The sequence below is a fragment of the Vanessa cardui genome, chromosome 9 (genome assembly GCF_905220365.1).
Source record: "Vanessa cardui chromosome 9, ilVanCard2.1, whole genome shotgun sequence".
NCBI lineage: Eukaryota > Metazoa > Arthropoda > Insecta > Lepidoptera > Nymphalidae > Vanessa > Vanessa cardui.
Window position 1 is genome coordinate 6,668,941 of NC_061131.1, and position 14,569 is coordinate 6,683,509.

Consider the following 14,569-nt stretch of genomic DNA (forward strand, 5'->3'; position numbering starts at 1 on the left):
TTTCAGTAATTGTGTCCACCACCCCATTTCAAATTTCTATACTGACGGGACCGAAAATTTATTTACTCAAAAGCAATGATGTTCTAGTAAATTATTTAGTAAATTTCTTAGAATATCATTGCTCAAAAGTAATTTAACGATCACAATAAGTAATAAGTATCAGTTTTTCTTAAGTAGTGTGAAACTAGAGATTAGCAAAAAATTCATTCATACTCTTCACTCGAAAGTTTGACAAATAATTAGTTAGAATGTAATTATAAGTAATTTATGTATTACCAACAACAAGTTACAATAAGTTTATTTTTCATTAGATCACGCCAAGTAGCTAGCTACAAAATATTCTGTACTTAATCTTTTCAAATAACGCTACATTATTAAATAATAGATAACCAAAGGCATGTCCGGACTTGTATATATGAAAATTTTACAGAAATTAAGATTATTTGACATTACATGATATAGATTTTCATGTAATGCTAACTACTATACCATAATTTTAAAGGTACGTTGTAAAAATAATAATACAATAAAACAAAAGTGTTTTATAACATAGTTTATCACAATATTTTCAGATTAATAAAGTAATTATTTACATTTCACTTTATGCGTACCTAGCCATAGATAAAACAATTATTTACGTACGAATTAATTAGGTATATTTAGAATTGCGCAACAAAGAACGGCTTTAGGTTGATATTTTAAATTTGGCCAAAACTTTTATTACTCTTAAAGTAAAAAGTATTACAAATGATATGACTAATATTATTGTAAAAAGGTATAGACTTAATAATTATATCTAGTTAAAAAAAATTAAAAAATAACCGTTATATATGTATCTTGTACTATGAATCATATTTGTTGAACGTGAACGTTTAACAATGGTTATCCAATAGTAATAAATTCGTGAGATTTTCATTTCATTTTCACATATGAATTGTTGTATTAGTTTCATTATCATTTTTTTGTTCAGGTGTGTACGGCGGTGGGGGTAAGCTGTTGTCATGTACCTGATAACAAGGAAAACATAATGATGTACTACTTGTAATATATAATATTATATTTTTGTAAATATGGCAATTGCATTCTTATGAGATTACGCACTATAGCCTATTCAAACCTCAAGAGTACTACATACAAGTAAACAACTTTCCTATTTAATTGACGTTATATCATTGACAGTGATCTTGAATAATCAACTTTACTCATTATGATTCGAGGAAAAATTGCGTTTAAATGTCGGCTATGTTGTAACTTCCATAAAAGTACGAAAATGTTTTAAGTATATTCCCAGGGACCTTTCAAAATAATGAAGTATTTAATATAACAACATACAAATCCTGCATTAAGATAAACAGCTGCAGGGTATATCGCTGAACCAGAGGGCGCTGTTCTTGAATACCTGCAAACGAACCAATTGAGTTTTCGTCAAATTTTAGAAATGAAAATATTAAATTAATTATATCTTAATGTAGTTTCATTACCTTGGCGGTGCATCCCTTAAACGTTCATTTACGTATATTTGCAAACTCCCAACTGATAGTCGACCTTCGCTCGAGTGATTCCCAAGTGGTCTATTTAACAGAATATAAATGAATGAAATGCTTCGCAATAAAAAAAAAAAAATTATTTCATAGAAGTAATGAATGAAATGAAAAACTCGTGCGAACTTTGGTATTATAATATTTGTGTATGGCTCCGAATCATGGTCAATCTTTGCAGCTGACCGAAAGAAGATCGAAGATTTCGAGATGTTGTGTTATAGAAGAATGTTGCGTATTTCGTGGACAGCTAAAATAACCAACTAGTCTATTCTCGAACAACTGAAGATAACTACCAGACTATCCACTATATGTTACCAACGAGTTCTAAGATATTTTGGTCATATTGCCCGGAGACAACCAGACAGTCTGGATAAACTGGTTGTAGTAGGGAAAATCGAAGGCAAAATATTACGTATTTGGTTATATATATATTTTTTTATTACGATCTTCTCGATTTCTAAGGATTACTACATTTAATACAGTCAATGCATGCTAAATACAGAATTTTATTTCAGTTTTTTTTTTTAAAAGATGATAAGCAAAGCTGCTAATTTTTTAAATTTTTAAACTGTAACAGTTAAACTTATTTTTTATGGAATCAATTCAGATTTAGAAGAAATATGGACCATATAAATTGAGAGCTCAGATTTTAACGAATCTTAGTTCGTGCCAGTAGTTTAATATATATAAGAAGTATTTCTATACAACGCAGCATATCAACTTGAAATTTATAATTTTTTTTAAAGGCCAGGATACCAATACAAGCGATGACATGGGGTATATGTATATAGAAATAATTAAATGTTATGAATGAAAATAATCAAAAAGTATACATTCCATTTTCATATACCTACATAAACATTATTTTTCTTTATAATATTGCAATATAACTATCGTACCTCAGATTTGCCACAGCACAAAGTTTATAGAGCAATGTAAATGTAGCAATAATTCCAAGCACCAGAGCGATAGCCATTATTATTTGTGAACCAGATACAAGAATAATTTGGTCCAGTGAATCTCTGAAAAATTAGAATAATGAAATATGACTATAAATATTTCTATTCTATGTATTGTTTTTTATTCGAGTGTATGTCGAGACGATATCTAGAAAGGAAACGCTGTCAAGTTTTCGTTATTGATCACAAAAAATATGTTTGTCATTTTAGAAAGGATGACAAAGATGTATATTATTTAATAGCTAGGAAATTCATGTCATTATTTTAATGTTGAATCATTTATTTGTAACAAACCTGCAAATCCAATTACCGTGTAGGTCATAACAAGACTGACAGATACCTCGCCAGCATTGTAGAGTTTCATTAGAGTTCTCGCTGCAGCAAGGCCCGTAGCATTTTTCTCCTAATCCTGTACAAAATAAAATGCAACGCAATGATTTGCGAATTATTTTAATTTAAAAGTTATACATTCCCACATTACCTAACGATTGAAAACTATATATCTCGATGAAAAGTTTTATTTATTATAAATATATGGAAAAATGTAATACCTGGACATATTGTACAATCGGTATTGTGATAATTTGGTACGTAGCCTGCAGCGCAGTAACAATTTTCGTTAATACACTCGAACTGTTCACCCACGCAAAAAGAACACTCGCCTGAAATAATATTGAGTATATTCATAATATTATATTCCATAATATTTTTAATTATATTTTTTATAACTTGTAAAAAAAGTGGTTTAGGGATGTAAACAGCGTTAATCTATCGTGAGCTTAAAGTATTAAGTTAATCGTCAGAATATTCTGGCACCACATATGAATGAGTCGGGATTCCTAATATAATTTATATATGTTGCAGTCAAAATTCTTAACCATCCGATGTAATTTTAACTGAAATTAATTGCGCAATACTCATATTATAATACAGGCAGCTAGAGCTCACGGATTTTGAATGTAAAGCTGATAAAACGAATACAAAATCAAAAGCAAATGAAGACTTACTGGTAGTGCAAATTAATGCGTCTTTTTTTATAAGACGTCAAAATAGCGTCAATAAAAAAAATATGACTTCTTTTTGTGCTTATAACTATGAGTTTAAGGGCATTTTACAAAAGACAAACTAACGCAAACGACTGCGATTGGTCCTTCTACGTTATTCTAAAATTGTAATGCCTACTTCGGTAGGAACAATCACTCAAGTAAAACGCTAACTTTTTTAATTCACTTTTTTATTTTAATTCCAAGCGTTAACATTACGGGCAAATGTCCGATAGATCTCGATTTTACGTGATTGATAATTAATAGAAAAATATGTCTAGGTACATAAGCGAAACCAAAGAAAGATACCTATGTGTAAATGTCGAAACGCAATAAGGAAGGCCATTTTAATTTCTCCGTCCATTTTTTAATTTAGGACCTTTGGCAGATGGAGAATCCTGGGCCCGGTACCAATAATCGCAGCTTCAGGCTACCGTTGATTCCAACGTTCTAAAAATTAACTTCCAGGTCTTTTCCTTTCAGGATATGGGCATTAGTGACGCCCATTTCTCAGCTTTCAGTTGCGTGACGAGGGGCAGCCAATATTGGTTTAGCCACTTGGGGTGGCTTAGGGTTCGTTGGAGCAGCCATACTGCTGGCTTCAGGCGGAGTAGAAATTGTCTACCCTTTTTCGTTTTATTCACCATCGTGGACCAGGACGGCGCCTGGACTAGTGGTGTCTGATATTGGCACCGAATGGGCGCTAGATGAATCATCATGAACCTTTGATAGGTTCTGGTGTTGGGCTCCGGAGCAGGAAGAAGCTGTCAGGTCGCTGCCAAGTGCCGATGAGGCAAACCTTGATCTTTTTTAATTAGTAAAAGTAAAATAAAATATTTTACTTTTACTACCACAGGCTACTAATACTTCAGTTAATTGTCAATTTAGTATTTTCTGCTACAATATCTTAAAATATTTTTTCAGAAAAATCAAATCAAATTGAGCCAACTCTCTTTTTTTAACCTAACTTCCTATAACTGGCTTAAGGCTTCAATTCCCAGCATTCAGAGTGACAGATCAATTTATCATTAATATAATCTTGTTCTATGCCATATTTATCAATGTTTTTTTGACATAACATCATAAAGATTAAATTAAAAATAACTGTGGAATCTTATTATAGAAACGAATATTGTGCACCAGGAAGAATGTATTGCCATGTAAAATCGGAAACTAGAAAATAATCTTTGCCTTTTACTATTTTAACTTTTCTCCTCATTAGAATACAATCTTTGTTACTGTTTCTATCCAAAAAGTCTAATTTATCGTTAATATAAATAATATTATTATAAACAAATGTAAGGTTTAAATTCTAATGAGGTATCGTTAGCGTTATTTTCGCTAATGATACCTCTACCAAGAAGATCATTTATTATAACAAAAATATCCTTGTGGAACACCATATCGCAGTAAAGATCTAGAAGATTTTATTCGATTTATATTTGCCTGTTGTAGTATTTGATTTAAATAAAAAGCAATTAGACCAGGAGCTATTATTGCAGAGTTTTTAGCTTGTTTAAAAGCGTTCTTGCACTAGTTGCAATTGAGGTAATTTACGATTTATTCAAATCAAATGTTTTGAATAAATCGTAAATTACCTCAATTGCATACTGAGACTTCTCCCATACATCATATACATATATGATACATGAGTATGTTTAAGCAGCGCTATTCCAGCATAATTTGTTAAGCGAATGTAGTTGATTATACTTTTTTTTAAATATTTTTTTTCCAATGACAGAAATACAGTAATAGGAACATAGTTATAAGGATCTTGAAGTTAAATTAAGAAAACTATGGGTTAAGTCAGAAATAGAAAGGGAAACCAAAGTTATTAGGCTAGGAGTCTTCTCGGACGAGCATCGAGTAACTCTCCAAAGTTTCATAACAATTAATCACGAACGGTTTTGGAACGCTTACAGATGAAATATACAAATATTCATTTTAAATAAGTGTATTTGCACACACACATACTTAGAAAATATTTCTGTATCATTATATTTGTTCTATTTTTACATCGAACGCTTAAATCAAGTCTTAAAATTTGGCACGCCTGCGGCCGTATAGTTTCAGTCTTTGACTTTAAATATTAATTCCTCATTAAAAATAATGTAAATACGTAAGTATATTCATTTTATAGACAATTTTTAATCCTCAAAAATACATAGAAGCAACGTCGCAGGAAAATGTATTAAATTATGAAATTACTCTGTAAGTGAATAACATATCGAAGTAATAAATTTTGTTAAACAATAAAAATAATAATATTTTATGTTTACAAACAGTTATATTTATTTATCTTATGGCGTCAATAGTTCAAAAAAGGAGTAAAGGCAAAATGAGAAGGAAATTACTTTGTTGTATACATATATATTTGCTGTATTTTTTTCTTATTTACGCTGTAGGCCCAAGCTGTTTATGACCGTGCATATATAATATATACTACAGTATGTTAAATAATGATAATTTCATATTATGAAAAAAATTACACAATAATAACCTAACAGGTGATTAATGCTGTTATCAAAGCTATCAGGGAAAATATACGAGGAAGTGCTTGATTGTTGTTATGCTATTCCATTTCGCAGTAAGGAAACATTGCTAGCATAACGTTACAAATCGGATTAAATACAGTCTTAATTTAATAAGAAAACAAATAGAAACAATTTTTTATTTACCTTCACTGGTTCCACTTCGTACACGAATACTAATAAGCAAAAAAATAAATAAAAAGTTTGTCCAGAATGCCATGTTAGAAGTTGTCACCACTACATTATAATTATAACAAAATGGAACCACAACCAAACTAAAACATAATAAATAACATATGCCCTAAACACCAGTAATCGACATAGTAAAAGAGCATACTGATAATGTTATCAAAGATTTGTCGCGCTCTGATACAAAACTGTTATCGCTTTTCACGTCATTCACTCTATTACACGAGCGTTTGCCAGGTGATTTGTCGCAACCTTGGTGAAAACAACTAAATGTACTGCGACAAGGCTAAGAACATTTATTTTTTTTTACGAATTAAAAAAGGTTTCCTACTCATTACAAGAAGGTACAAAAGTAGGTGTACAGTGATGACAAACGGTTCAAAAACAATACATGTAATCTTCGTTTTGTCATATATTATTAACCACTATTATAATAGTAACAAAATGATATGTAGGTATTCAAGGCATGAATTTTTAAGCAGACAGCAAAAAAAATCTTTATTCATGAAGGCTTTTCCTTGAATCGTTTATAAAAACCATATTAGGCAAAGCTACCACGGCCCGATACAGAATGTAGATTCTAACAAGAACAACCGAAATCAGTAGTTAATCTTCTCCAACATTTAAAATAGTTGTGTTAGTTAAATACAATTGTGTATACAGGGTTATTGGTATTTCGACGTAATTCCTTTAGGAAATATTAGGACGATTTGTAATAATTTTAACCCCCGTTTGCATAATGCAAAAGTGAACCATTTTTTAGTTATTACATTTTTTTAACTTTTTTCAAAATAAATTAAAAATACAACCTCAAAAAATTATTTTTAAAAAAAGCAACAATTTATTTCTCATTAGAAAAACGATTAAACAGTAATTATTTATTTAATTGACAAAATAATAATTACCAGTTCTAATTTAAAAATGTGCCATGGAAAACGATATTATTTTAATTTTTTTTGATTTTTGTTTAACAAACGTACCTCAAAAACAAGAGATATCATTATGAAACTTGTCTTGCAAATTATTTTAAAAATATAATAGTTTTCTTAGCTATCAAAAAATGTATAACATCTAGGATATTATTTCAAAACGATGGAAAAATATGACCACATGGACGCTGATGGCAATTTTTATTCGAACTACAGCGTTACTATGATATGATACTATGATAATAACCAAAATTTATTAGACGAGCGATATCAAAATCAGTTGGTTGTCTAACTGTTCTAACTGCGTATGCTGCGGACTCGAGTCTTCGTGTCAGGGACGATAAAAAAGAGGACTCCACTGAAGTTTGGAATCTGATGCTCTTCCTAAAAACACCGTAGTATAGACTACATCCACAGCCACACACACAGTTTAATGATGTATTATAATTTTGCTTTCTAACATTTGGTAGGGTAAGAACTACGCATTTTGTTTTTTCAGAGTTCAATACTCAATTATTTATTGTGTACCAATCGTGTATCTACGATTCACTATTCACACGATCATAAGAGAACGATTTTTCCTGTCAACCTTCAAAATCAAAAAGTACCGTCAGCAAACAACACAATATCAAAACTACCCTTAAAAGTTTGTTTACTCTATAAATTTATATGCTTTTTAGTTAAGTATTCTATAGAATAAATAACTTATTCAATCTGGAACTTTAAATGTATCACACTACGAGCACTAGCAGCATCCTAAATGAGTTGTTGACAAGCATTAAGCGACAAGAATTAGAAAGACACTATTCCCTACAATATCATTAATCATTTTATAATTATATTTTTTAAATTTAATTTTGAATTCAATATAAATCACTTTTTTAGAACAATTTTTATAAAAAACACCATAGTAAAACAATACAATTTAAAGAACCACAAAGTTATTGGTCTAGTAAACGTTATCAAAACTGGGATCTGGGTCAAGCTCCAGACTGATTAATTCAAAGGAATCAAAACAACATTAAAATGAAAAATGTTTTGATTGTGTTATAGTATTCTTCTTCATATATTGTCAAGGTTCGTGGATTATTTTATCAATTTACAAAGTATTTCAAAATATCAGTTATGTACAAAATAAGCTAGCTTATATATAGTACGTAATATATGTGTATAATTTTTATTAAATTGATATGAATTAAGTTCTGAGGCTGTTAACTTGGCCACATGACTGCTTCGTTGGTCATTCTTTAAGTCCTTCTATAAGTCTGTGATGAAAATCCCAGGTTGGGCCAATATTTTTTGGGTCTGTCACTGTAATTCGGTTTGAAGGGTGAACAAGGAATAATAGTAAGAGTCTATAAATCGCACTGCTGGGATAAGGCCTCCTTTCCTTGTGAGGAGAAGGTTGGTAGCACCACGCTGCTCTAATGCAACCCGCATTGCAGGTGGATTAACATGTGAAGCATTTAGTTGAAATTAGACACATGCAGGTTTTCTTACTACTATTGCTTCTAGACGTAGGAACTCTTTAAAGTTTTATAGTATAGGAACGATTTTTTTTTATATATTTTCGAGGTGGAACATCGAGCGGGTTATCATCTTATAATAATGATAACCCGCTCGAAGTTTCACCATGGTATGACTGCTGCAATTAGGGTTGACTCCCGACGAACGATCTCCTTAACGGTTAATAGCACACACACGAAATTATGTTTACGTATTCAATTGTGATAGCCCGTTCCACGTTCGACCATGACATAGCTGATGAGTTTAGGGTTGACTCTTTTAAAGTAAACAGTGTAGACACGGAATTTGATACACGAATTTAATTGTGATAACATATCCTAAGTGGAACCATGACATAGCTGCTGCTCTGAGGGTCGCCTCCAACAAGCGAAAACCTTAACAGCACCGAGGCGAAATTTTGTTTAATACTTAAATAATATTATTTTAAACGTTCAACAGGGAAAACCCATTCCAAGTGTGATAATGACTTAGCTGATGCAGTGAATGTGAGCTCCTGACCAGCAAATTTTTCAAGAATTCACCGAACAGCTACTATCATACTAAAATCATATATTTGCCCAGCACACAAAATGGAGGATAGTATTGGCAATCAATCTTCAATAAGGATATTATATTATGACTTTAATAGTTAATTCACAAGAAAATCTCTTTACTATCGAAATGAATTGTAGTAAATTAACAGGCAAGCAACCGAATAGCAACTTTGAAGATACTTAAATCTAAACCAGCAGAGTATTATTGCTAAATGGGTCAATTGTGTTAATTGATATTACAAACGAATTAAATCTTATATCATTAATTGTTAGCCGAGTTATCCTGGCTTTGTGCTTTGCTATTTATATAGACCCGAGATTCTAAAGATACCTATTACAATCTAAAGTTTATACAAACGATTTTTTTTATTTGATCGGAGGCAAAAATACTTCGAGAGGAAAATATCTCACTAATCTGCATGCTTTGTCTTTTTATTTGTTAAGCATTTAACTTGGGTTAAATAATAAAAAAATAACATCCTTTACATTAGAGGGTACACGTGCTTACAATCAGTTGTTTACGAGTTAATGTTTTATCGCCCAACTCACGTTAGGGATGTTAGCTGGCAATGGCTAGAGATGAGAATAACATTGTAGGACCCAATCCACGCAACATTATTTGACTCTTCGAATAATCGCATTTATATTATGATAAATATTTAAATGATTTCTTAAAATTTGATGCGAAATATTATTAATAAAAGTTACCTATACAAGTAGCATGGAAATAAAATGGAAATGGTAAAGAAAATAATTTACTAAATAGGTTATTATGTAATGGTATATTAGTATTTCGAGCATGAGTATCAAGTATTATTTCTAAAATAATTTTATAGTTTTCAAAATCAAAGAAATGTAAAAGGATTTTATTTCTAATAATATTTTTTTATTTAGGATACTAAGTATAGTTTCTAACATTTTCTTGTATTGTATTGATTCTGAGCGTGTGAGTAAATAGTGACCTCAGACCCTTTATTAGTTCATATCAGAAGCGACATATATACGTATATACTCATTGCCTGTAGATACAGCTGTTACTATGTGCACTTACAAAACAACTATCTATCTAATTTGTTTTCGACGAAAATAGAACAGTGATGTGATGATACTTTCGTTCGTCTGCTCGATAACGTCCTTGACAGACAAAATATTCTCATTGATTGCATCTCATGTTCGAAATATGAAAATATTTTTTTTTTTTTAGAATGAAATCCTCTTTCATGATAATTAAATTAAGATGATATTCTGTTATTTTAAAATGGCGGTCCAATTCGGATTTTAGAATGTTTTTTGTAGGTATATACCCAGACATAGCAGCATTAATAAAGCCGTTTATCCATATAATATTCAAAGTTAAATTCTATTATATGGCAAATAACTGTTTCTCTTAAAAATATATATTGTTTTAAATACATCAATCATAAAAAAACTACCCCAATATAATTAGTTACAAAGCTTAAATCAACCAAATTGTATTTTTTTTAATGAACAAAAAATACATTAATAAATAAGCATATAGCCATCTCTTTATAGTCGGTTAAAAAAAAATTTATATAAGCGAGACGTTTTCTAAATAATTAAATAATATGTTCTCATGAATAAACATTTTTTAACAATGATAATTTTAGTAGGTAGATATTTAAAATTATATATATCTTTTCATCCCGACAACCTAAAAATTTAAATATTTACCTTACTTTAACAAGCGATAATAGCTCTCCCAAATTAGAAAAACTTGTTATCTTAATGACAATGTTTTGTAAACCCTACTATCGATGTAAACAATTTTAAGTAATTCCGTACTATGGACCAAAGAGAGCTTTTGTTTTGTCCCCGAAGTACTAGTTAGTTCCATTCATTAAATAGCGGTTAAACCGACCAAACATTTATTTGTGCTCTTAGTGGAAATATATAACCGGGAATAGAAATGAATTTTAAGTACATTGTAGGTCATGTTTTATTACATTTTTTATACTTGTTGAAAATAGTGCCTAATTCTGAAATAAAATGCGTGAATGTGATTTAAAGAAAGTTTTTTTTATAAAGATTTGCCAATTTATAATTTTTTTTTCAAAAGTTAATATTAAAATCTTTTTTTTAGATTTACGTCATATTCTTACTACACAGAAATGTGAACGCCGTCGAAAAGACAGAAGACACAGAAATATACAAGATGACCGACAAGGTTTTTACGTGTAGCAAATGGTTATCTTCAATTATATACAATTTTTGTAATAATGTTTACAAAATAGTGAAAAGAGACACATCGTTGCTAGGTATGTATACCTATTTTTTTAAGGAAAAAACAAAGATCCTGTCTTAAAATTACCTGCTTAAGTAAGATTTTATTTTCTTATTTTAAACAACAAATAGATGTACCTAAATTAAAAATAGCAAGTTCTACAAATTGTGATTGCATGGTATGGTGGCAAGAATGCGTAGACCTTGAATATCAATTCTAGAAATTAAATTCCAATTTTTCAAAATTTATTTTCGCGCGAGATATAAAAAACATATTGTAGTAATCATAAACCGTTTAAATCAATTTTAAGTAATATTTAAAAATTCGGTTCGGAAATTAGGTACATACTTAGTTACTTTTTAATTTCTTATTTAACAATATTATTATTTTGCTTTTGCCTTTTATTTTAGACAAACTGACACCAAAGGATTTACTTAAGATTAAAAACAAACGAAGAGAATTCGCAGACGTCAGATGGCGCCGCGTCCGCAGACAAGTAGCGAGCGAGTGCTGCGAAAAGCCCTGTACTGTAGGAAATATTATAATGTATTGTCCGGATGATGCTAAATTATTAATAGAAAACCCTAATCTATTCGATTAGATGTTTTTAACTGTCGGATATTTTATTGCATTGTTAAGATTCACGTAGGACCTTTTGAATATTACACCGAAAGTCAATAAATTCCACGGTGTAACGGTGTAAACATCCAGAGGGTTCTCCATAAAATAGGCAGTTCATACAGCTCTACCGTAATGATATTGTTATTATTATAAGTATCTATCAACATTTTGGACTTAAATAGATACAAATCCATTTCAAAATAGCTAGGCAAGAATGCTAACTGTATTTCCATAATTAATTATGATTTAGACTCCCAAGGCTTTGTAAAAAATGTAAATATCCGCTAAGAGCACAATTTATTTATCGTCAATTAATATTTGTAATGACGGGTAAATTTGACAGAAGATTTGATTTAAGAGTCTTTTGTTATTGTAAAACTTTCAATTTAGAATTGATTTTTAATAAACATGTATACAACTTTATTTCTAGTGTTTTTGTAACACATTCATTTTTAGCAATGAAATAAAGGAAGAGGGGCAACGAAATGTCAGATAAGGTTTGGTTGGATTCGGAAGTTTAAATTAAAACAATCACTTAAGCTATATTTAAGCATGATCATAACGTCCAACATATAAACCTACATAATAATTTTCAGGGGTATTGGTAATTTGTTTTTAATTTCATACTATTATGACAAAGGTTGCGTAACAATAAAAAGAACTTTCAATCTTCATAAAATACAGGTGCTCTCGAGTTCAGGAAGGAATGACACAAAACGGGGCTGCAGCTTTTAGTTTGATTGACGTAATCAAGAATTATTTAGTAAACCTTTCGAAACTGTTTATTAAATATAATTAAATGAATTCAATTTGTTTCATTTAATTTAAAGTAACAATAACGTGTGTAAAACCGTCGAATCTTCTCGGTGGAATCTCCAGCCGAATCGTTGGTACTTTACATTTTGTACCTATGACAAAAAAACATTTCAGTAAATATTATTCCGCTCGCTTGTGTTATGTGTTGTATAGTATTAAATGTAAAATTTTTCTATATATAATAATGGAATAAATTGTAAGTCATCAATTTAAAAACATTATTTCATTCAAGATGAAGGTATTTTCTGTAAGTATTTTTTGTCATCGGGCATTATTTTTTTAATTTAAATCAATCGCTTATCAATGTCTTAATAAATCAACGTGTTTCCTAAAATATTATCATTAAATTCGTACAGGAAATTTCTATAATGCTTCTAATTACTTTTATGGGCTTTATTTTGATGGCCGAAGCGTTTAAAAGAAGTGATTCAATTAAATTATGCGGAGCAGACTTAAATGATGCAGTTTTTCTTATTTGTCGTGGTGCAAGAAGAGCTAGTAATAAAATAATACATAAAGTAATAATAAAAGGTTTGTAAAATTTAACATTATGTTGGTAAAGTCATAAGTTTCCTATTGCATATTTTTTTAGATTTGGTTTTAGTAAATAATTGTTATTTTTTAATTAATAATTATTCATTTTCATTGTATTTCGTTAATTCTTGAGATACTTTAGGTTCGTTTACTTGATGTTAATTATGATATGATGGATGTATTACACGTGTTATTTGTATTAATTAATCACCTTTGTTGTTATGCTCGTTAAAATAATGCATTACAATTATGTGTGTCAATTAAAACTCAAACACATAACTGTGTAGATGAATGCGTGCGTAGGCTCATCTCTACTCTCATTCGGTAATGGATCCATACGATCTACCTTCCCGAGAAATGAGCTTGTGAATATTACTAACTTTTAAACTCCAGTCTGCTGAGAATTTAATCGTACCCAAACCCAATATAAACATTTTGTGATCCATAAAATCAATGTGTTTATTAATCATTATTATTTCGCCAACTATCATATCATAGTATACCAAATAGTAATTTGGTCACCAAAAAGACAACTTTTTGAACGATATTTTAATGGCTCAATCATTCTATTAGTCATTGATATTACGTACGCTCAATTTATTTTTGATATAAAATTGTAATATAGAAATAGCGCTTTATTACTTAATGAACATATATGTATATACCAAAATAACATTTTATACAATTTTTGTCTGTCTCTCTGTTTGTTCCGGCTAATCTCTGGAACGGTTGGACCGATTTTGACGGGACTTTCATAGGCAGATAACTGATATAATAACAAGTAACTTAGGCTATAATAATAAATATTTTTTTGGCAAATTTAAACGCGTACAAGGTCGTGAGCAATTAATTTTAAATATATAAATACTACAAACTTAATCTTAATTCTGTAACTTGTTGGTTTTCGATAACTTATTTTGTTCTTAATTTTTAGCAAAACCGCCAATCGTGAAAGGCAATAGACATCAAATATCCGGCGATTGCTGTATAAACACTTGCACAGTGGGCCATATCTTAGATAAATATTGTGATTAATTTATAATTCATATGAATAAACTCGTTACACAGCATTGAAAGTATTTTTGCTATCATCCTCTGAGAAAT

General features: G+C 30.0%; 2 protein-coding genes and 1 long non-coding RNA gene across 3 annotated transcripts; 2 read left to right on the forward strand and 1 right to left on the reverse strand.

Moving 5' to 3' along the window:
- Positions 1-527: 527 nt before the first annotated feature.
- Positions 528-6,423, reverse strand: LOC124532414. The gene is made up of 7 exons (XM_047107315.1): positions 6,222-6,423; positions 3,052-3,162; positions 2,795-2,909; positions 2,441-2,563; positions 1,482-1,571; positions 1,333-1,399; positions 528-1,007 (listed from the first exon to the last, which is right to left on the reverse strand). The coding sequence occupies exons 1-7, from the start codon at positions 6,292-6,294 to the stop codon at positions 924-926; spliced, it is 663 nt and encodes a 220-aa protein (XP_046963271.1). The 5' UTR covers positions 6,295-6,423; the 3' UTR covers positions 528-923.
- A 4,697-nt stretch (positions 6,424-11,120) lies between these two features.
- LOC124532570 lies at positions 11,121-12,467 on the forward strand. The gene is made up of 3 exons (XM_047107526.1): positions 11,121-11,197; positions 11,354-11,528; positions 11,905-12,467. Exons 1-3 carry the CDS (start codon positions 11,180-11,182, stop codon positions 12,093-12,095), a joined length of 384 nt encoding a protein of 127 aa, XP_046963482.1. The 5' UTR covers positions 11,121-11,179; the 3' UTR covers positions 12,096-12,467.
- A 675-nt stretch (positions 12,468-13,142) lies between these two features.
- LOC124532643 lies at positions 13,143-14,535 on the forward strand. Its single transcript, XR_006966654.1, has 3 exons — positions 13,143-13,178; positions 13,288-13,462; positions 14,400-14,535. It is a non-coding gene; the product is annotated as an uncharacterized LOC124532643 (long non-coding RNA).
- The last annotated feature ends 34 nt before the right edge of the window (positions 14,536-14,569 follow it).